Source organism: Haliotis cracherodii, unplaced genomic scaffold, assembly GCF_022045235.1.
Source record: "Haliotis cracherodii isolate W230 unplaced genomic scaffold, xgHalCrac1.p SCAF_6, whole genome shotgun sequence".
NCBI lineage: Eukaryota > Metazoa > Mollusca > Gastropoda > Lepetellida > Haliotidae > Haliotis > Haliotis cracherodii.
The window spans coordinates 43,404,946-43,429,516 of record NW_027266319.1 but is presented as its reverse complement, the minus strand read 5'-3'; the positions used below and the strand labels follow the sequence as shown (position 1 = coordinate 43,429,516).

Below are 24,571 nucleotides of genomic sequence, written 5' to 3'. Positions count from 1 at the left end.
AACGTATTACCCGCGGTGGACCAATATAAGTGCTGCAAGAGATAATAATAAGATTTTAATAGGTGAATTCAACGATAGTGGAAACATTAGTAAAATCATTCCTACCACTATATCCGATGGGTATTACAGCATATTCTCACTTAAAGATGAAGGTTTTAAGCCTTTCGGAGCTAGTCTCCCACAAAATGAGTCGAATGGGATGCTGCTTTTAAGCACTGGAGAAAAGGGTGTATATCTTAGCGATAACATAAAAGAAACACTTAGAATTCTTTATGAAAAAGTAGTAAAACAACCCAATGAAATGGAGTTAAATTACCCGATTTAGCATGGGACCCTGTGTGGCCGGTGTTTGTTTATTATCAACTATAATCGCTGCGCCTATCGTACTTGGTATGGAAATAGCCGCCAGAGTCTCAGGACTGGCAGGAATAGCGATAAAATTCATTTCTCGTAAGTTGCATAAGAAAGCATTAAAACATGATAATATTCGGATACTTACCAAAGCAAAGTTGAACAGCATTGAGGACCATATTTCAACAGCAATGGCTGATTGTAAGATATCCGAGGATGAGTTTCGTTTAGTGCTGTCAGAACTCACCAAATACAACGCAATAAAGCAGGAGATTCGATCCAATTCACGTAAGACCAGTGGTATTAGCGAAGACGAGAAAAAAAAGTTCATAGAACAAGGGAGACAACAAGCGCGTCAATTATTCCGTGCCAAAACCAAAGAACTGGTTGGAGATTAAAAATAGATTGTTTACTATCGTTGGGTCAGATTTAAATGAATGCTTACATGAGTGAAAATATTGATGTTTCTTTTAATACGATCTCATGACGATCATAGATTCACATCATCATTTTGACATAAAACATAATGACAGGAAAGTTGTCACCTCCTTGCCCAGCATTTCCAGGATGTTACTGAGCTGGGTGGATATCGTTTGCATCAACGGAATGGGAGACACCGCAGGTTGGAGTTCTTCGATGCTGGCTTTGGTGGAGACTCATGGCAGAACATTTGCATTATCACCTGCTTCAAGTAAAAAAGGAGCAGATATATGCATGTTTTGTTATGGGGTCCCATTTCACGAAGGTCAAGGTGATCTAAAAGACTTTCCAGTGGCCAGTGTCCATGGCTGGTCTGCTTGCTGGCTCCTTCCTGGATGTGTTCCCTCTCCTGACAAGGTGGTGGTTCACCATGGCATGTCTTTTGGGAGGCATGATCAAACTGGATATGTCATGCATTTTTGTACAAACATTTATTGCCCATACAGTTAGAAATAACCAAGTTCATAAAAAACATGTGCACTTGTGCAAATATCACTTTACACCCCGGTGTTTTATTGACATCATTGTTGACATCATTTGAATTGTATTGTGGCATAAGGCAGGCATGACATCACACTAGAAATGACATCATAGCTGAAGTTTGTTCACGTCATAGCTGAAGTTTGCTGACGTCATTCAACAATTGTGGTTTTCTGAGACGGTGGTCATGATCAGTGCATTTTTCTAAAGAGGAGCTCAAAAGGTTAAGAAACAATGGGTAGTAGAGGAATTGTTACGTATACACTCGCATATGTGTTACACTGATTTTACGAAACTTGTGTCAGGATTCATGTTTTACCCTGGCTCTTGCTCTGGAAATACACAAATTCTGATACTCATTTTCTAAAATCAGTATGACACACATACTCGTATAATATTCTATGGGTATATAAACTGGGGCGTCCAGAGCACTATGACTGACATTCCCTGTTTGTGAGACAAGTGCTGCAGTATAGACTGTGCAGTCTGCATGAGAGTACTGCATGAGTGAGGCAAGGCGATCAGTGAGGGAAGCAGTAAAGTTGTGGTCTAGGTTCAAAGATCAACTTGTTTTAAGTGAGCGTACAACTGAAAGTCATCATGTTTCGTTCAGGTTTTCTACTGACAGACAGCAGAAGGAGCTTCAGCGAGCTCAGAAAGAGGAAAAGGCCCTCAGGGGAGAAGGCAGACTAGAGGAAATGCACAGAATCATTGGACCCAAATCACAGGTATGCTAGAGAAAGAGGCATTCTGAAAAAACGCTTTGGCAATTATTCAAAACTCAGAGAGAGCAATGAAAAGAAACTAAGCAAATATGAAATATATGAAGGGAGAGTAATGTTAAAAGTAAACCTAAACTGATAATATTGTGTCTTTTGCACATTTATCAATAACCCTTTACCTGTAATTCTAGATTCATCTTGTGCTCAACGTCTGTTTTCTTTTTCCAAGGCCCTGCCAAGCCTACAAGCTTTGATGGGGCAACCTAAGCAGTTCACTGATGAGGCTGAAACACCAGGTATAGTATTTCTCACACAAGAATATATCGGTGCATAGGTCTGTGGCTTTGTCTGAAGCTAGGAAATAACTCAACTTGCTACTCTTATGTCAAATATGTGGTACCATTCTAATGAGTGCTTATATTTGTGGTGAGAGATTTCATTATTTGCATTTGGGTAAAAATACAATGTGTCTAAGTGTTAAAATGGTTAGACTGCATATGGCACTGACCTGTGTACTTAAACAATCAGCTGAGTTTTTTGTGTCCATGACAATGTGAAACCAAGCTGTCTCAGCTTAAGTCAACCTGCTCATGTCAAAAACAAGTTAGGATGCTCTCTGAAAACATAGGAAAGCCTTTTTACCCTTCCCTTTGGACCTGATGCTCAAAACATGGAAGTGTTACTGAACCCTTCATACCTACCACACTCCTGTGAACCTAATCAAAGTATGCAGTAAATTTACAATTTATGACTTATATATAGAAGGTCTCATTGTTTTAAATGTTCTTTTTTTGTTTATTGTGTGAATGCCTCACTCAGCAATATTCCAAATATATTATGTTGGTTTACAAATAATTAAATCTGGACCAGACAAACAGGTGATTGTGATTATGAGCATGAAAGTCCATTTTATCATGACTTGTAATCAACCAAGTTATTGATTCTTACCACACAAACCATTTAGTCCCTGGTGCATCGAGCATACATGAACCAAACCCTTCCAAAGCAGGGCCTCATCCTAAAGAAGGTATAGGTTGTTTAGCGGCTCACACTATTCAACCATGATGGAGGTCAGTGGTGTGAGTACGATAATGCTCAAACCTTCATATAAAAACTGTCACACATTCATATGATAGTGATTTCCCACTACCCATCCTTGTCAAAACGAAAATGTCTTTTTGATCCTGCAAAGCCTGGTGTCTGTGAGGCCTGGAATGTGAAATGTTTCTTCGATTAACTTGATCAGATCATCTGGATTGGGTGCCCCCTTTTTTTTAAGCAAATGTAAATGATATGAGAGGTGGAATCTGATTGATCAGACAGGAGGAGCATAGAAGGGACATAACTTGTAATAGCCACTAGTGATGTTATGATCCAGCCATGAAATTCCAGCCTATTTCGCCAAGGGTGGAAAGTGGACTTTTAGAGTCAGTTAACTCCCTTGCCCAGGGAAGATGAGACAAAACTTGTATGCATGTGTTGTCTACAAGTTTACGTAGGTTGAGATCCATGAAGATTTTATTCTTGTTCATTTGAAATACACTCCAATAGCTATTCAGAAGTGATTTGTGATAGTGAATGACCATTAACTTCCTTAACATATCAATTTTTTAATATTCCGAACGAAATGAACAGAAGTCCCACTGTAGCACTAACTGAGACTATTGTTGTACCAATATCATGCGGAGACATTCGGGCATTGGTTTGTTCTGATAATCTGGAAATGTTCACTGGCATATGGGAAAGTTTAAATTAAAATGACAATTGGTCATATTTGAACAGCTGGAATGTTACCAGTCATGTTGAAGACTGGAAAAGAAGTGTTTTTTACTCACATGTTTCTACATGCATTTGAAGAAAGTGATTGATGTCATGATATATTTCATACAAATCCAAACTTATGCCAGTATGCTTAGTTCTTGAAGTAGTGACACAGAACTTCAAAGTCAAACAGTTATAGTCTGGAAGGTAATTTAAGGTACCAACGTTTACTACAATATCTGAAAAACTATCGGACCTACTCCAGTCAAAGTTTGTATAAGATTATTAAACAGTCATACATAACTGGATATTACATTTAAAGACAATCAGTGCATGAATAAAAAATCTGTCTATTTAGCTATCACTATATTTCATCAACAACCAGACCTGTTCGTCACAGGTGGAACGAGCATTCATTGAAACAGCCATCTGCATAATGCTACCCCTGCATCACAGGGCCATATGACACAGTTGAAGCAATCAACTCAACTGGAAAGGGCGCATGGGAATCACGCACACACGAATACGGTGTTAGTGTTGGGCGTCTCTATGTGCATGATTCTCGTGCACCCTTTCGAGTTGAGTTGATTGGTTCAACTGGGTCATATGGCCCTGTGACGCAGGGGTAGCATAAGTGCACAGAAAATGTAAATAGCATAGATATAAATGTCAGAGGTCAAAGTCATCTATCTGCCAACAACAATCTGTACACAATGTTTTTTTAAAAACAAGTAGCAAAAATGCAGCTATTAAGCAATACATCGGTTGGATAATGTTAATTATGCTAAATATTGTGTGTCTGTCTGTGTCTGTGTAATCAGTTGATTTCATTCACTGATATTTCAGTTCCAGCAGTCAATCTTCTGGCTGACCTTGTCAGCCGATATGACAGAGATCAAGACAATCTTCTCAGATGGCTGAAATCTCCTGCATCAAAGGACCTTACTGCAGTCAATCGCAGACTACACTTGCTTTATCTTCATTTGGAGACATTATGTGCAAACATGGAGACTGACTATGAGGCAGTTCTGATGGCGACAGGTCTTCTGGAGAGAGTGTGTGCAGGTCCCAGGTAGGTGTGGACATATGCAGGTGGTCCTACTGTCTTCTGGAGAGAGTGTGTGCAGGTCCCAGGTAGGTGTGGACACATGCAGGTGGTCCTACTGTCTTCTGGAGAGAGTGTGTGCAGGTCCCAGGTAGGTGTGGTGGACACATGCAGGTGGTCCTACTGTCTTCTGGAGAGAGTGTGTGCAGGGCCCAGGTAGGTGTGGACACATGCAGGTGGTCCTACTGTCTTCTGGAGAGAGTGTGTGCAGGTCCCAGGTAGGTGTGGACACATGCAGGTGGTCCTACTGTCTTCTGGAGAGAGTGTGTGCAGGTCCCAGGTAGGTGTGGACACATGCAGGTGGTCCTACTGTCTTCTGGAGAGAGTGTGTGCAGGTCCCAGGTAGGTGTGGACACATGCAGGTGGTCCTACTGTCTTCGGGAGAGAGTGTGTGCAGGTCCCAGGTAGGTGTGGACACATGCAGGTGGTCCTACTGTCTTCTGGAGAGAGTGTGTGCAGGTCCCAGGTAGGTGTGGACACATGCAGGTGGTCCTACTGTCTTCTGGAGAGAGTGTGTGCAGGTCCCAGGTAGGTGTGGACACATGCAGGTGGTCCTACTGTCTTCGGGAGAGAGTGTGTGCAGGTCCCAGGTAGGTGTGGACACATGCAGGTGGTCCTACTGTCTTCTGGAGAGAGTGTGTGCAGGTCCCAGGTAGGTGTGGACACATGCAGGTGGTCCTACTGTCTTCTGGAGAGAGTGTGTGCAGGTCCCAGGTAGGTGTGGACACATGCAGGTGGTCCTACTGTCTTCGGGAGAGAGTGTGTGCAGGTCCCAGGTAGGTGTGGACACATGCAGTTGGTCCTACTGTCTTCTGGAGAGAGTGTGTGCAGGTCCCAGGTAGGTGTGGACACATGCAGGTGGTCCTACTGTCTTCGGGAGAGAGTGTGCAGGTCCCATATTGTACCCGACTTCAAGTGTTTTTCCGCTGTTCAAAAGTTTAAACATTTGTAAATTTTACAAAAAATTGTATATTAATATGCTTATCCTATCTCACACGCTATATACCCACACGTCCATCCCTGCATCATAATTCCTCTAGCCAATTAAGCTCCAGAATGAGAATAAGTTGGCTGGGGTAATCATGTGTTCAGTGCATGCAAGTCGACTGGCATGAAATGCGTGCATGACCCAGATTGTTTGGTGATCATGGTGATGCTAGGTGTGTTCAGGTGAACTGTTTTTTAGAAGAGTGAAACCTTTGTTTAAGCATGTTTCCACCTAGGATCGAAAGAAGAATGTGAGATATACGAGGGGTGTTCATTAAAGATTTCCCCCAAACCACTTAGGGTTATCATATATGGTTGAAATTTCACATGTGTAATGATACATGTATCTATGAGTTATGTCTGAATTTGCAGCACCGAACTATTAATCTTACCACTTTTACAGGTGTTATGATCGAGTAGGGTGTGACAATGGAGCCAGTAGAATACCGAGCAGTGATTAGGTTTTTATATTTGAAAGGTCGCACACCAAAAGAAACTTTCGATGAAATGAAAGCAACTTATGGGGAAGATGCCTCATCATATGATGTTGTTAAACACTGGCATCGCCAGTTCAAGTGTGGTCTGTGGAAACAGCTGCCACTCCTGGTCGCCCCCATTCAGCCATTGATGAGGACACACTATCCATCAAGTGAAGACTGCCATTTTGGCAGACTGAGGTATAACTGTTCGCCAGTAAGCACAAGATGTCAAGATCAGTGTAGGGTCTGTGGAAAAAATCCATGACAATTTGAACATGCATAAGGTGTCTGCACGATGGATTCCAAGGTTGCTCACACCTTTCCAAAAGCAGGAACGAGTCAATTGCTCAAAGGATCTTTTGGACATGTGCCAAAAAAAACAGGCAAACTTTTTTGACAGACTTATCACACAGGATGAAACATGGGTTCATCACTATGATCCTGAGACTAAAGTTCAGTCGATGCAATGGAAGCATGTGGAGTCACCACCCCCAAAGAAGGCACGTGTCCAACCCTCTGCAGGCAAGGTCATGCTCACGGCGTTTTGGGACCAGCACGGAGTAGTGATGATGGATTTCTTGGCAAAGGGTACCACAATTACAGGAGCTTATTATGCTTCACTCCTGCGGAAATTGCGGGACGCTATCAAGCTTAAGAGGCGTGGCATGCTGACCAAGGGTGTCCGTCTCCTGCAAGACAATGCTCCAGTACACAACTGTCATGTTGCCCAGACAGTAGTGCGGTCCTGTGGCTATGAAATCCTTCCACATCCTCCTTACTCTCCTGACCTTGCACCATCTGACTTCCACCTCTTTCCAACCATGAAGTCTTTTTTGAAGGGAAAACGTTTCACAGATGATGAAACACTGATTTCTGAAGTCAAGTCCTGGTTGAGACGCAAAATTAGGGCTTTTACAAGCGAGGTCTCCATAGTTGCATAAAAGGATGGGAGAAGTGTGTAACTCTTGGTGGTTCCTATGTAGAGAAAGACTAATACCTATGCCAAGTTTCATTCCACTAGGTCCATCGGAAGTGGGTCAGGGGAAATCTTTAATGAACACCCCTCGTACATTTATTGTAAAATTTACAATATTAACAATTGTTTATTTGTAATCTATTTCTGTATTTAGATGTGAGAGCGACCAGGAAAGACAACACAATTTGGCCGCAAGACGAGTAAACCTTCGCAGGGAACATATTCAGAAGGGACACGTGAGACAAGGCATTGTGGGCAGATCTTGTACTCCAGCAGGTACATGGATTATATGTAATAATTATATACATCTGATTACTCCAGCAGGTACATGGACTATATGTTATAATTGTATACATCTGATTACTCCAGCAGATGCATAGACTATATGTTATAATTATATATATCCGTTTACTCCAGCAGATGCATAGACTATATGTTATAATTATATATATCTGTTTACTCCAGCAGATGCATAGACTATATGTTATAATTGTATACATCTGTTTACTCCAGCAGGTGCATAGACTATATGTTATAATTGTATACATCTGTTTACTCCAGCAGGTGCATAGACTATATGTTATAATCAAATACATCCGTTTACTCCAGCAGATGCATAGACTCTATGTTATAATTGTATACATCTGTTTACTCCAGCAGGTACATGTACTATATTAGTGATAATCATATACATCTGTTTACTCCAGCAGATGCATAGACTATATGTTATAATTGTATACATCTGTTTACTCCAGCAGGTACATGTACTATATTAGTGATAATCATATACATCTGTTTACTCCAGCAGATGCATAGACTATATGTTATAATTGTATACATCTGTTTACTCCAGCAGGTGCATAGACTATATGTTATAATTGTATACATCTGTTTACTCCAGCAGATGCATAGACTATATGTTATAATTGTATACATCTGTTTTCTCCAGCAGGTACATGTACTATATTAGTGATAATCATATACATCTGTTTACTCCAGCAGATGCATAGACTATATGTTATAATTGTATACATCTGTTTACTCCAGCAGATGCATAGATTATATGTTATAATTGTATACATCTGTTTACTTCAGCAGATGCATAGACTATATGTTATAATTGTATACATCTGTTTACTCCAGCAGATGCATAGACTATATGTTATAATTGTATACATCTGATTACTCCAGCAGGTGCATAGACTATATTTGATAATTGTATACATCTGTTTACTCCAGCAGATGCATAGACTCTATGTTATAATTGTATACATCTGATTACTCCAGCAGGTACATTTGCTATATGTGATTATCCCTATGTTTGATCATGTTATTTGCAGGTACAATAATTTTTATTCTTTTGAAAAAAACCCACATAGTTTGTATTGTTTATAAGTTCTTTGTGAAGCACCAAATGGAAACACATACTTGTACTTGTATTTCAGGTGATGTGTGTGTGTGGAGAGAGGCTTATGTACAGGAGGTGTATTACCGCCACTGTGAGGAGCGAGAACGACTGCTGTCCCTGCTTCAAGATGAATCCCTCAGAGAACTAACTGAAGTGGCAGCGAGCATGCCGACAAGTGAGAGGGTTGAAAGACTAGCCCAGCTCCGAGTGAAGAAAGCCCAACTAGACTTGCATCACACAGGTAATCAGTTAACATCAACTGGGAACATTGTGCCTCACACTTAAAACTATAATTCTTTACTTAGCAATGTGGGAAGAACATTGGTCTTTGATCACAAGGGCTCTTACTTCCAAGGTGCAGATACAAATGGTTCCTAGTGTTTCCCAGGTTTCAAGGACAGCCTATTTCTTTAGCATGTTCCACCTTGACATTAAGCTGACACTCCGTGATATAACTGGAATATTGTTAAAAGCGGCGTTAAACTCAACTCACTCACTTACTCACTCCACCTTGACAATGATACATGTATTACAGGACCCTTTCATTCATATTGATAACATTTGATTCAAAATGTTATTTTGGCCTCTTGCTCAGCCATTTTAGCTCACATGACTGATAGTCAAGTGAGCTTATATCATGACCTGCTTGTCCAATGTCTGGCGACAGAGGCACCATCATCTGTAAACATTTTCTCAAAAACAAAGCACTGGACCAATGAAACTGAAACTGAAATGCCAATGATGACACCTTGCTGAAGAGGTTCAGTTTTTATGTTCAATATATTTTAATGCAATCTCATTGAAATTAGATCTTGAGTTATCGCTGCCTCTAAACAAAGATCTGAGGACATCCCATTACGGGTCACATCAGAAAGACCTTTCATGAACTTTGACTGACCACTGAAATGAATAAAAAGAAGTCGACATCTGCTAATTAGAAAGCAGCTTTCTTGAGCTTTACGGCACTCGTTTCAAACTGGCGACTTCCATTTGACACTACGTTTGAAAAATATGTTGACACAGTTCTCGATTAAAATTGTTAAAACTGAACAAACGAACATTCCGGAATGTCTAATATATGGTTGAGATTGTATGGCAGTGCTTCCCACGTTCTGTGCAACGCCTCCTCCGTTCAAATGTTTATCCCACGGAAGCATGATATAGACGATAATTTTGACGGAATCATTCGTATGGGCCGTAGCTGTCGTTCGGAATACCCCGTGTTAACGTTTTTGAGGCTGCATGATCTGGTAAGCGACGCTTTGTTTGGCCGGATGAAAGGTCGTTCTGACGTGACCCATAATGGGATATCCTCAGATCTTTGTTGAGCGATTGCGAGAACTAAGAGATTATGAGATTGATTTTAATGCAATGAAAAATCAATTTATGGCTATTGCTTCAGTCATTTTGATTTCATTTTCATGTACTGAAATTTGGTATATGTTCAACTCGTAGAGGGGTTCTTAATCGAATAGTTTGTCTTTTGTGATATTTTAAAGTCTGACCTGTATTTGACTTTTGCACTTTGACCGTACTCATTATTCTTGTTCACAAGGAATGACTCTGCTTTTCAATATGGCCCCCAGTGGTATTTTAAATTTTAACCTTTATTTGACCTTTGCTCTTTCACCATACTTTAGGCTGGAACTCCTTATGGCCACATAGTACATGTTTAGTTAGTAGTGGGCTCAACACATATCTTCCATTGTTTTGCAATATTTGAGCATCGACCAGACTGAAACTGAAACTTATTCTGGCCATTACTCAGCCATTTATTTTCGAAATATAATGACATTAGGGATATGTATAGTTATGTTGTAGTGAGGCTAAAGACAATAAATAGATCTTAATTGTGCACCCCCCCTTTTCAAAAAAGCTGTATCCGCCCATGATTTGATAGGCACTAATCATATGGTATGCACATTAAAATATTGTTTTGCTGCAATATGCTTTCATCTTATTGGCGGGATAAAAAAAAGAAGAAGCAAATTTAGAATTATGTATTTTTTTCCATTTCAATACAATTTACAGTCCGTGGATCTGGAAAGCAAGTAAAAAATAGTGTGGCCTTACATATTGAAGTTTTTGGCTTGGAAATATAATTGTTGTTGTTTTCTACTTCTGTTATTTATGTTGACATATTATTGTTTACCCATTTATTCTGATCTCTATAGTCTTAACATTGCAAATATACCAGAATACTTCAGGTGAGCAAAAGAAAGTTGTAACTCTATTTTGTTATTTCTTCCTCTTCACTTAAGAATTTAATAGGTCGCCTTCTGCCTTAGCAATTTCGTCTGACCTGCCCCTCTTTGGGACTCGTGTGTGAGTAGGACTCCGATCAACTGCAGGACTTTAATCCGTGGTGGATTCTCATGTGACATCATGTTTGCAATGATGTCTTGTCCGTGATTGGACAATCAGATCAATTGTTATATTATGTCATATTTGAGATGACATCACGACTCCTTGCCTACGATGACATCATGTAAATTTCATATCTACTGCCGCTAGACACAGCTATCAGTCGAAAAAGATGGAACCGGAGACCATAGAAAATGAAGGCGGATTCATGCAGGCAGAGGAAGAAACAAGTATCAAAATATCCTAAGGCTGATGATCTTTTTTAAAATCCAAGAAGTTTCTTGTGTGAAGGCTCTGAATCCAAAGCATTGAAGCATGGAAATATCCAGCATTTTGTCAACTCCGGCAAAGTAGAGAATGGTGCGGAAGGTCTTAGAAACATTTGTCTATGATGAAACTTGGGGGATGTTTTTAAGAAAAGTACTGATAAGCAATCCCTGCATCGACGATGCTGTTCCAAAGGAGAAATGATGAAAAATAATCTAGAGAAATCACAAAAGTGTTCCTCTTTATTTGAATCAATGCAACGTTTAGCACTCTAGAAATTGCCAATTATTAATATTATATGATTAAATCTGCTGTAGATGTGGGAATACACCATAGATCCAAGTCCTACCATAGATCCGAGTCATATATATATGTGTGTGTGCTCTGTGTGTGTGTGTGTGTGTGTGTGTGTGTGTGTGTGTGTGTGTGTGCGCGATTAAGTTGCTGCTATATGAATATACTTGTTTGAGCCAACCAACATGAGGGCATCCTTCTCAGCTTGCTCCTCTCCATCGGACCCCACTCCTGGACTATTCCATTATAAACCTGTGGGGAATTTACCTTTGTTGGCATGGAGTGATTAATGCATGGAGTTGTTTTCGGGGACAACCATTTATCCATATTGGAAGTGCTGTTTCAGCCAATAATGCATGTATATGCATTTAAACCAGGGCTCCTTTGTATTTGACCGTGCTTTAATTGAGTTGTTAGTCAACACCATCTGGCAGTGCTGGAACTTCTTGGTGCAGTATGACGTGTGTATTTGCCGCGGGACATGCATTCCATAACCTGAATACAAAGAGTGAGATGAACAAACTTCACAGGGAAAATATTTCATGTGCGTCAAAAAGTAGCCACTCACACAGTTAAGCATAACGTTCTTGAATATCTTTTAAATATGGTTATCAAAACAATGTTTAAACATTTCACTGTTGACCGTCAGATAAGTAGGGTATATTCTTTTAAATAGCACACATTTTGGCTGGGCATATACTCTTGTTGCACGCCTCACAGCCCAACAGCGAGGTACTATTTTATTACATGTTTTGCTAAGCATTTTGTAAAGTGACAAATACTCATGTCCACTGACTGATTCGTAAGTTTCATCAAGCTGATCACAATTACTCCATAATTGTGGATTGTAATAAATGTAATGCTAACACCCTTTTATGAATTCGCAAACTTTTGATGTTTGAGCCAGGTAGTGTATTTGTGTTTCCACGTAGATGACCTGCAGGATGAGTATACCGACCTGGTGGAGGAAGCAGCAGTGTTACAGACAGTGTGTACAGCTGAAACACTCACCAGGATGCACGACCGCCCAGCTTTACCAGGCCAGGTTACTTCCACCATTCTGGTCAGTCTTCAGATTGTGCAAGACATGGAGATGGCTGACCTTCTGCTGACACTCCCTCATAAGGTAGCTGGGTCAGACAGGGGCTAACTAGCATTTCATATCTGAAGTAAGAAATCATCCAAACAGTCATGAAACAATTTGGCAGAAGCATCCAGCAGCAACTGCTGTGTTCTAATTTTATGTGTTCATTACAATGCAACAATGAAACTAAATTAAACTGAACAAACTAAAACTTGTCAAAATGCATGTTTAGTCTGTTTTTTTGTTGTCTTATCATTACTCCAAAATAAATTTCACATTAGGCAAATAGTTGTGTTCAATTTGTTAGCTTTTAATGCTTTAGCTCACCAGAACCAAGTGTTTTACATCAGTTGGTGTAAATGAGGGATTATTTCTGATCTTGACACAACACATTGCCATTTTCTTCTGGACTTCGCTCCCATACCAGTGAACCCAAAACATGCCTGTTCCTGCTCCAGGACGCCCGCCTGCCCTTGGTTGCGAACTAGAGTTATCTGACCCTGTTCTCTTCACTTCTTTCTCGTCGCGCATGGTGACAGACATTTGCTGTGAAACACTATTGAACGTCACCCTGTGTCATTTACAATTGATTTACATGCTCTGTGGGATATTTGTACATGCATATTGTATATGATACTGCTTTGCATAAATGTCCTTGGCCATCTGTTAGAATAGAATGAGCATCAACAATGACATGTGTGCAGCCCCTGTTTACGCAATGGTGTGCTTCATGTGTCACAAGGGCAAATCAAGAAGTGATCCCCATGTTGATTGTCTCGACTGTCACAAATCTGTTTGTGACTTAGACTCTAGATATGCTGTGTGTAAAACTTTATCCCCAAGGCAGGTTGAGATTTATCTTAGAAAATCTCAAGAACCAAGCCGAGAGATGGACAGGCGTCAAACAGCAGTCGTGACTACCACCACAAACACCATGTATTCGATGGTGACTGTTGCTGGGACACCTAGGATCGTGGATAACGTGGATCTCCAGCTGAACAGTTTCCAAGTGGTACCATACATATTTTTGTGTTAGCCATTAATTCAGTACTAGCATCTTCGCTGTCCATAATAATCAACACAGTGATGGAGATAACAGCTATGCTGAAGAGCTTTAGGCTGAAGATGAGGAAACTGTCCAGGCCTCCGTCTTGGGATCTAGGGGCTGGTACTACAACATCTGGTCTCACCACCCTATGAACTGATGGAGCAGGCAGAATTAGTCCATAGGTCAAAAGGCTGGCTTTGGACGTCACTCAGATAGTCAAGGTTTACATGGGTCTCATGTGGGATTTTGTGGGGAAAGACAATCAGAGGTTCCTTTATTATTTATGGTCCTGGGGAATGAGGACATTGTGGATCTGTCAGTATATCCAGTAAGATTACTTTGGTGCTATTTGGAAGTTACAATGACTTCCAGGAAGCAGAGGAAGAGCTTATTCCTGCCTCTGGCTGCCAGAAGTAGAGCTGAGGTTTTGAAGAATACCATTGCGCTTTGACTTTCAAACAACAATTCTGTGGGTGTATCAATATGCAGGTCTGAACCCACTTCAAGTGCACCATCCGCATGAAATCAGGGTCCTGACATCCACGATGGCCTTGCAAACAAACTATTGAGTGAATGATGTCATCAAGGGGTATTTTTGGGTAACAGATGCTACCTTCATCAACCTCTGACCTTCCGTCTAGGTCATAGATGGGCTCATCAGTTTGGACCACTTGTAGTACAGCAGTTAGTTGTCCCACATTCACATTGTTCATATTGATGCTGTATATATAAGAAATATTATTTATGAAGAAACGTTTTTTGAAAAAACTTTACAGAGATGGCGGATCCTGCTGTGTGTCATTGTGTCATGTAATGTCACATCAATATTTGGAGTGATGACAGGGATTTGTTGTACTGACTTCAACTTGGTGTCCCGATCCTCAGGGAAGTCGTTATAAGCCACTGCTCAGTACATTGCCAGAAATTTCCTTTGTGTCACATGTGGCTCAATATTGGACTCAGGTTGTTATACTCTACATCCTTTAGTTCAGATCCTCTGGGTATCACATTCAGGTACTTGACCATGCAGCATAACCTTGCATGTTAGAGTAAGGATGTGACGTGATTAGAGAAGAGGGCAACCCACTGATCATAGCTTAACCTAGACACAAGCTGCAGACCCCACCGCCATCTGTTGAATACGCACTGCAATGTGTTATGGCAGGATAAGAAATAATCTACATGAATTTAGATATTCATAATATTATTAATTATCTGAACAAGTCTGCCTGTTCCCTGTGAGAAAATGAGCGTGTGAGTTGATGTATTAAAGTGATCTTGTGAAGGATGTTGTTTGCAGTGTGAGGAGGAGGAGCTGGTGAGGCTGTGGCATGGGGAGGCTGATGCAAGGCAACAGAAGACGACCTGCAATGTGTACAATGTGCTCACAGCCTATGAGGGTGATGCAGATGACAAACATGTGCTTGAAGTAAGACCAGCTTTTCATGTTTTTGAGAAAAAAATGAAAAATAATATTTTGTTGTCAATATATAACTATGAATGTTTTTCTAAAAGAACACGAGCTCCAGGGAAGCGAAACATTGATATTATATCACAAGCAACACTATGAGGGTCAGATTTGTTTATACAAGTAAAATATCACAATATATTTTTGCAAACATTGAAATTCTTTGCAGACACTGCAAGCTGAAACTTTATGAACTTGTGAAGGACAATAATTTGACTTGGATTTGTTCATGGCATGGTTATGGGCGGCCATTTGGTAAAGAAATTAGTTATTAGTAACATTTAGTTCTTTATTTGTATTATCTGACCATTATTGCATACTTTTGTATTTTTTGACTGAATGGCTGCCCTTACATGGTACTGAAAAAGTTAACTATTTTCCTCAAATTATAATGAAATTCTTCAGGCATATTCTTCTCAAAAACCAAAAGGCTCCAAGAGCTAACAGATATCATCACAATTGAGTGCTGGTTTCATCATGTCAACTAAGTTATGAATTAAACCTTTTGTCCTATAATTGAAAATAAAATTTAACAAAATGAATGAGCAAAGCTTCTTTTTGGCACCAGCGCTGCACATCAGTGCTTTTGATCATCAATATTATAACCATAAGAGTTCAAAGAACATGACTATGAGACCATAATGTCCTCGTACACCAAACAGACCACATTACACAACTGATTAACAGCCATGCTCTCCCTATTTGATTGGCTAAGCATTTCTCTCCATGTAACAGTTTCAACACACTTGAGTCAGTGAGTGATTGAGTGAGTGTCACAGTCAACAGTATCCCACCTCGGACTGGGATGGGTAACTTGGGTCAAATGGGTCTTTGCATTTCTTTCTATTTATATATCTAAATTGATTTTGCCGGGGCTCTGGTAAAACAATTCAGATTCGGACGTTTTGCACCTAGCTCTTGAGACCCACAGCAAGTACCTGGATAGGGTCAGGTAGTAGAGGGTAAATTTTGGACTCATCCTAGTCCTAATCCCTGTTTGAGTCTCGACCAGACAAACTAATGGTTGATGTAATGAACACTGTCCCACACTGACTAGGTACTATACACATTCAACCAAGTCACTGAGCCTTAATCTACTTCCCACTTTCATCAAACATGGATTGCTGGGATCCTATTATAACACAGAGTCTCCATAAGGCAAGGCACTTTGAATGTCTTGTCACTATCTTCTGATGACACAATTAATATTTTCTTGATATTTAGCAGCCACTTTCAATTGGGCTGATTTAAGGCTTTGTCAACATTTTGCCTCTGTCCTGCCAGTGATTTTCTGTCTAACTGTGCTAGGAAAAGGTTATTGACCATAAACTTCATGAAAAGGACAAAGGTCAGGGTCATGACAAAGAAAAGCTCACAAATGGTTTATGGTTACTTTCAAAAAATATTGTTACCGGTAATACTTTGTCATTAGTCAAAGGAAGCAAGGCTGCATAGTCGTCAGCATGTTAGTTTGTGTACAACATCACATCATTGTTAATATCAGTTTCTGGTTACCTTTCCAGGTTTGAAAGTAGATGTTTGCATGTATCTGAACAAAGCCAATCCCACAATGGTGATTCTCTGAGGTCAAGGTGACCTTTTGTGGATATATTAACAGGTTTTTCAGTCTATACTGGTTACTGTATCACCTTTACAAGTACAATCCTGAATCTTGGTATTTACTGCATCTTGATTAATGTCACATCAGTATTGGTTCACAAGTGTTCCAACTCAACAAATATCTGTTTGACAAAATATGCGACAAATGTTACTGGACTGCTATGACAGATTTGAAGATAACCACTCCATTCATGTATTGTTCCATCTATTCCCTTGGTCCCGGCCCTGGGGGTTACTTTCTAATCCCAGTTGCCCTTTAAGAGGACAATTATTAGGCATTTCAGAAACTTGTACTTTGTGTGTTGTTCAAAAAGCCTTTCAAAGAAACCACGAATTCAGTATGTCTGCCATGATTAGCTGAAATACTGTTCAAAGCGACTTGAAACCAAATTTATATTGAATCTTGCTGTTTTTCAGTATTCAAGCTAAACGGATAGAAACTTAATCTCTTAGCATTTTAATAAGGTGCAGATGCAACAGGTTCAGTTGTTACTTGTCCCATCACAGGGTCTCCTAGAACACTGATTGGACCAGATTGCTGCCATTCCTGCCCTCTTCTTGTAGTTGATTCATTCTTGGTTGGTTGCATTTGCACAACTTTTCAAGTTAGCCACATCTTCCAACATCCGTCAGGGACTTCACAAGTCACATTTGATGCTGTTAAAGATTCTTCTCATTTACCATATTGTCAGTTGCAAACAAATCATGTCAGTGACAAAAGGGACAGTTAAGTGCCACATTGCACTGTATATAGTTGCATTCCTTTCCCTTGCCAGAATCCACAAATGATGGGTTCTAATCTCAGACCTACCATGATTAGGATGTTTGGTTTGTCACCACCACATGCCTGCACATGGTTTAATCAACAGCAGTGTTGAACCCAACTCATTCCAGGACAAAGAGAATGCTGTTTGTTTGGTTGTCAAATAGTGTTGTAGCAGCATAATCCCACAACTCTCAGAGAGAGGCTACAGACAATGCTCTCTTCTTCATTATAATACATGATAACATTCCCAAAGATGTTTTTGAAGGATCTGAAAGTTTGTGGTCTGGATCCAAGTGAGGGTTTCTGATATTTTATGGCTGGTACACTGGTGCCCATAGGCATGTTCATAAACAATTGGAAGAAAATAAGTCTCAGTACCTGACTGTGTACTCCTTAGGGCTGGGACGAGTCCAAATTTACTACCAGGGTACCCACCCCTACCTGGGTATCCGTAGAAGGTGTCAAGAGATAGGTATAAAATGTCCGATTGGGAAATGTTTGACCGTACTCCTGTCAAAAAAAATTTAGATACATGTACATGTATAAATTGATTTGGTCATGCATACACTATAGTTGACTAAAGTTATACCATTATGCAAACATAAAAAGTCAGAAGGAATATGTGAGAGTCAGAGAGAAAACATTTGTCACTTAAAGCGTAACTATAGAGTTCTAGATAATTTTTGACATTAATATAATCATGTGACTATCCACGGGTCCAGGTAGTCCAGTGGGTACCTGGGTCCTACTCATTCAGTACCCTCCCTGTGACACGAGTACCCAAGGTACCCGGCCCAGCCCTAGTATTCCCTATGAATTAATGACTGTTAAATGAGGTACATCTTATCATCCCAGAATGCTTTGTTTCCAGATGCTTGATGCCAAGTACTCAGTGTTGAGAGAACAACTTCTATCATTTGCAATATCCATAAATGAGGGAACAACTCCCAAGGCTCACCACACACACCTGCAGGTGCTCAAGGCAAAAGAACAAGCACTATGGAAGAAAGGTTCATTGTTTACACTGTGAATGTCATTTGGGAGTGTCAGACCCGATGATAAGCAAATCAGTTTCTAAGAGTGTCAAATGATAAGCAACCACCATATTGCATCCCGTGCTTGACTTAAAGGGGCACTGATCTAACGCAATTCCCCGGGACTGGTTGTTGCCTTTGTTATCGTTTTTTCCCAGTGAGTACCCGGATGTACAGCAGAAATCTAGACTAGTTCGCGACCTCTGCTGCGCCATTCGTAAGCGCATTAGTCACTTTTAGTGACTTTTGGTAGTAATGAGGGCGTATGGTCACATTGATCAACAAAATTGAAATACAGTTTTCGAGATAATAAGGAAATGTAGGTATCTTTTAGGGTAGCATCGGTAATGGTGACGAAGTTTTGATAAGTCACTTGCTTGGTAATTTTGCGATTTTCGTTTACACTATTTTGACTTGCAACACAAAGTAAATATTTCAACTGAGCATTGCTTTTTTATAGTGTGTATATTATTTTACTGTCAAAATGTGTAACATATTTATTAAACGTCTAAATATTCAGTTATTTTACAAATTGACTGAAAAATATGTCCATCTCTATTATTATGATAACGAATTCCAAACATTTTGATGTTTAATGTCATCACCAAGAGACTGAAAATGTTACGTTGAAAAGTACATTTCTATGTTGTTTGGCTTCTAATCCTACATAATAATCTGTTGTGATGTTTGTAGGCCCTTTTGATAGTCTTAATCAAACTGGACAGATTTTTTAGTCAAAATGACTGAAATATTTACACATTTTATAAATTGCCTAAAAGAATCACATTTTACAAATTGACGGTAATATATACACGCTTACAAAGGAAAAGACCTGTGAAAACAACGTCTATCGCGCATTGAAGAATTTCCCAACCAAGGACGTAGAGAAACATGAACGAATCGGTTCAAATGAAGGAAAACAAAATGCAAATACCATAATTACAACCTACCAAATTTATGTGTATAAATTTTAGGCAGCTTCCTTGTTCGAGGAATGTATCCGTGAATATCCGGATCCACACAAAGGAACAATATCCCACTCGTCTGCAGCTGTACAAAGAAACTTATTCGATGTCACGTGTATCTGTAACAATCAAATATTTTAAAAGATATATATCGTTTGGGGATATTATAACCCGTGTTCATTTCTCAACTGATCACTTGGATTGTTTCAGGTGTTTCACATAGGTGTCAAGTCTCAAGGGTCGGCTGAGAAAGCCCACCTGACAACTATTTTCATAACGTCCACGGTTCCTAAAAAATCCATTGAGTGATAGATAACAATGATCAATCAATCAACGTATTATCAGTTAACCCTTTGAACAAAGTATGTTGTTTTTACATCGGCACTTCACGCCATGATATGAGTGTATTCCCTTTGTTTTAGTAAACCTAGACATGTAAACACTCACTTTTGACTTATCCACTGTGCAAGATAACAGTGATTAATCAATCAACGTATTTTCTGTTAATCCTTTGATGACTAGGAACGATCCGTTGATTTACAAAAAAAAGTAAATCAACTGATCATTCATCTCTTGCTGGGCTGCCACGTGCATATTACATAACACACATTTAACCTCACTTCAAACCTGGATTTAGATTGAATAATTACCCCAGACACAATAAATGCCAAATGGGAACCTTTGTCAGGTAATCTAAGTGGTGCTACCACTAATTGTAGCTGTAATAAATTCATTAACTGAGCATCAAGTGAATGACGACAAATACACAAGTGTAGGGTTATACGAGAAAACGTGGATGACAACAAGGGAGTAGTAATCGTATTATCGATGCAATCCGAAATCCAAAAATGATTTCACTGCATGGATACTTTTTTCAGTATTAAACTATAACCATCTAGGGTATTTCTAAATGACGACATCCGATGAGCTCCACCGTTCTTTTTGTCTGTTTGTTTAGGCTGAAGAAATTAATTAACATGCGCCCTTTGTCAAAATCTTTATAGATCACAGTTAACCAATCAGTGTTTACTGTTTATGCAAAAATGCGTAAAACAAATATTGCCTCCAGCTTCCAAGTTTATTTAGCTGTCCTTGCAGACGGTAGCCCAGTCTCTGGTCACGCTCAGTTGCGTTGCGTATCATCCGGGTACTCACGGGGGAAAAAACAATAACAAAGGCAACAACCAGTCCGGGGAATTGCGTTAGATCAGTGCCCCTTTAACCCTTCTAGCCTCGATGCCCTCAACTTGCGGACTAATTTGAAGAGCATCGTGAAGTGAAGTACAACAGTTTATTAAAATAGTGTTCTGTCATCAATAATTGAAATTTTAAGTAATAGTTTGAAAATTCCTGTATACAAATGTATCATTTTAATTTTCTAAAACCTATCTGAAGTTTCAAATTTGAAATATATCTGCAAAATGTTCCTTTTTTAACATCCTAAAAAATTGTCATGTCTTCGAAAATATCAGTCCATTTGTCTTAAAACTTTTAAAATCATGTACTGAATATCTTTTACTTATACTAGTAAAATTTTGTTTATTGTGTATTGGACTTTTGGACAAACCAGAGACCATATAATAGAGGGATGGCCCTCCCCAACAGTTTATCATAAACCATCAGCGCTACGGTCTGGCATGTAACTGATACACTCCGACACCCTGATGTTAACCTCCCTGTACCGCTGCAGATGCGCAATAGATGCGCAGACATTCACGACTGACCATTTTTGGTAACCATGTAAACAATATTACATAATATCAGGGGTAAGAGTTAATTCCCTTATCCGAGATTTCTCCGACTACAACCAGCGACAATCCAATAAAAGGACGTCTCTTAGCAGATTACAAAGAATTTTTTTATGATATCTCTCACTAGCACATGTCAGTTGGCTGCAAATTATTTGCTGAACATGTGTGTCTTCCGGGACATTTATTTCAATTTACATTCGCCACAGCCATGGGCGACTTCATTCACTTGGACGATTTCGTCTTGGACCTAGATATGCCACTTAAAGAATTCCCACTCTTCAACCAGGGGTTGGTTTCGGATGACTCTTAGTCTAAATAGAATGACAGTGATGTTACCGCCACCAAGCCATTGGTAATACCTCCCAAAACGTTTCACTCAAAGAAAAAGATAGGAAATGAAAATATGACGTCTGTCCACAAGCGTTAGTTTTCGAGGGCGTGTGAAGAAAAAGCCGTTCCGATATCAAAAGTATTTTATAACGTATTCTATTTGTTTTAAAAATCGGTTAATATATCTCATTTTATGCTGCAATTGTTATAAATAAACAAATATACCAAATCTACTACGAACGCCACAGAAAACTACAATCCGGTAAATTGCACAGGAACTCAGGAAGTGTAAATAAAACTCATCCAGAAGCAGGGAAGACACTTGTAACATATCACCATATTCCCGATGTTCACAAAATATATCTCCATTTTAACTTCATATCTTATAATAAGTCCAGACTAGATTTACTTGCAAAAATGCATGATCACCGACTGGTGTAAATGATTTACTATTAGCCAGAAAAATAATGATGCCATATTAATGTTTTTATTTCATGTAAATTCGCTACTATTTTATAATGCTAACAGTTCCAATGAATTAAAAATACACATTAAACTACGAGCGTTGTTAAATGAATTTTCAATGTGTCCGACAATGGGCCTCGAAAGAATCAAATGTTATTGGTTAATGCCAGTTTGGGGCGAGCAGTCATAATGGGGTTTGCCAGAGCGAGATAAGTTTTTTTCAAAGGGAGGCTACTGTTAAATTCCAAAGCAAAGAGGACGATTGTAATTTTACAATTGTTATTTAATATTACCTGATTAGATTGATATTTCAGCATACAAATAATTAGGTATTTCAGGTATAACAATATAGCTTCAACGAGCATGGTACCAGATATGTACTAGTATATTGTAAACTGTAGTAACGTTTGTAGTTTTCAAAATTGTTTCGTCATAGTTTTCTATATATATCTGATCAATGAAAAACAAACTTTAAACTCTAACCTGGAACGAGGCATGCAACTATTACTATTAAAACAAAACAAAACATCACAAACTCTGACATATGTAAATGTATTTTTCATAGAAAAGGACAATAGACCATCTATATATTTTACTGAATGACACCTTTGACCTTGTTGTCTGGAACTTCTCTCCCGACGACTGCCGATATAATCCTTCTTCTTTCTTGGCATTTACAAAGCAAATGATAATTTTATAATACAAATATTTCATGTAACGGATTTTTATTTTTGTATGATGTTTTCATTGTTGTGTAAATACACAAAGTAAGTAGTACCTTCATTGTATTTACATTATTATGATTGGGTTTAGGCCAAGATCATTTTGCTCATAATCAATATTTACACGGCATAAAATAAATAATTGAGTAAATGTAGTCATGATTAATACAGACAAAATCTACAAAAGATAACAAATATGTAGTATTGTAGTATGTAGTATATGCACGGTATGTGATAGAAGCCTAACTGAAACAAAATTAAACTTATGAAGAAATGGCGAAAGCAATGGTAAAAAAAATATGTTTCTTACAGAAAAAATTCTAATATCATACAATATAAGTCACTTTGTAGAATCTTTCAAAAGATATATGCGGATGATAACCACAGACAAAATGCATGTTATGTCGTCTGCTATATGATAATTTAACTTAAAATATGTGACGTAAAATATGGCCTTCCAAAAATCATGCAAAAAAAACTACCGATCGTACCCAAATAACTTTGGTACCAAGCCAAAGGGGAAATCGTGATGAATGTAAAACTATTAAATTCAAGACCGATAATAGGAACACATTTGGCTGAAAGCATGCAAAAATTAAGAGTTGTGGTGTAATTATGTCGGGAAAATTCAGATTTTGTCCCATTTCTGGAGTCAAAATCTGAAATTTCGCATCCGCCCTAAATTTGTTAATGGCACTAAGCCAATTTTTAACATATCTCCTTTTTATATACTTTGGTAACCAAGGACTTTTATTGCGAATTAAAGGCCGTTATTAAAAATCAAAATCTTCACTTTTGCCGATTTTACATGTGTGCCATTTTGTTCTCTCGGACAAAGACAAAACGTGATCACAGTCATCAAATACAGTGACAACGACATGCTTTAGGGCACCAACAAATCTCAGTTGTAATGTTAACAATGTTAAGAAATACATGAGTGTAATTTTGTATTGTGAAATATATCTTTTGCATGGGAAAAAAAGGCGACAACGATGACTGCAATGAACGCATTTCTGCTCGCTTCCGGACTGGCTGCGCAGTACAAGCCGTAGCACTGATGGTTTCGCACATAGGCTAGAGGGCCGTCCTTCTATTATATGGTCTCTGAACAAACGAACATCAAACATCGGCAAAACAAGTGTTCATTTTTAAAACATAAACACTTCATTTCGCATGAAAATCTTATTCTGTTTACAACTGTGATCTATAACACCAAGGTTATTAAAACATAAATTTTTCACTTATCCTGCATTACTCCTTAATGCATATTACTGCTTGTTCTTGACAGAGAAAAGAGCTGTGTGAAGGTCTTTGCTTGAAGAAGTTGTTCCAACTAGCAGAGAGGCCAACCCTATCACGCAGCTCCCACATGACTAAAGGACACATTACTCTTGTCACTAGCTGTAGCATAAACTTATTCAAACCCTCACGTGTTTGCTCTTAGAGTTAATGTTTATTGTCTTTGTGTTGTGCCTACGGTTTGTATCTTGTCCATTCTATGTTTGATAAGCATGTGCATAACTTTATTAGACACTTACTGACGTTTTCTCAAAAGAAAAAAATGCATAATGACAGGTGTTTTGTTGTTTCAAGTAGCCATCTTGAACATTTTATGTGGCCAGCAAGTTAATGAACTGGCTTGTG

General features: G+C 39.0%; 1 protein-coding gene across 1 annotated transcript in view; it reads left to right on the top strand.

Annotated features, from left to right (window-relative positions):
• LOC139445950 (golgin subfamily A member 4-like) overlaps positions 1–24,571 on the top strand; it is a 229,714-nt gene that overhangs the window by 57,650 nt on the left and 147,493 nt on the right. Inside the window, exons 11-18 of the mRNA XM_071227199.1 lie at positions 1,925–2,039; positions 2,263–2,329; positions 4,641–4,866; positions 7,496–7,617; positions 8,787–8,990; positions 12,607–12,800; positions 15,107–15,235; positions 18,532–18,670. Of these exons, the coding sequence (XP_071083300.1) occupies positions 1,925–2,039; positions 2,263–2,329; positions 4,641–4,866; positions 7,496–7,617; positions 8,787–8,990; positions 12,607–12,800; positions 15,107–15,235; positions 18,532–18,670 (1,196 nt within the window). The remainder of the gene's footprint in view (positions 1–1,924; positions 2,040–2,262; positions 2,330–4,640; positions 4,867–7,495; positions 7,618–8,786; positions 8,991–12,606; positions 12,801–15,106; positions 15,236–18,531; positions 18,671–24,571) is intronic.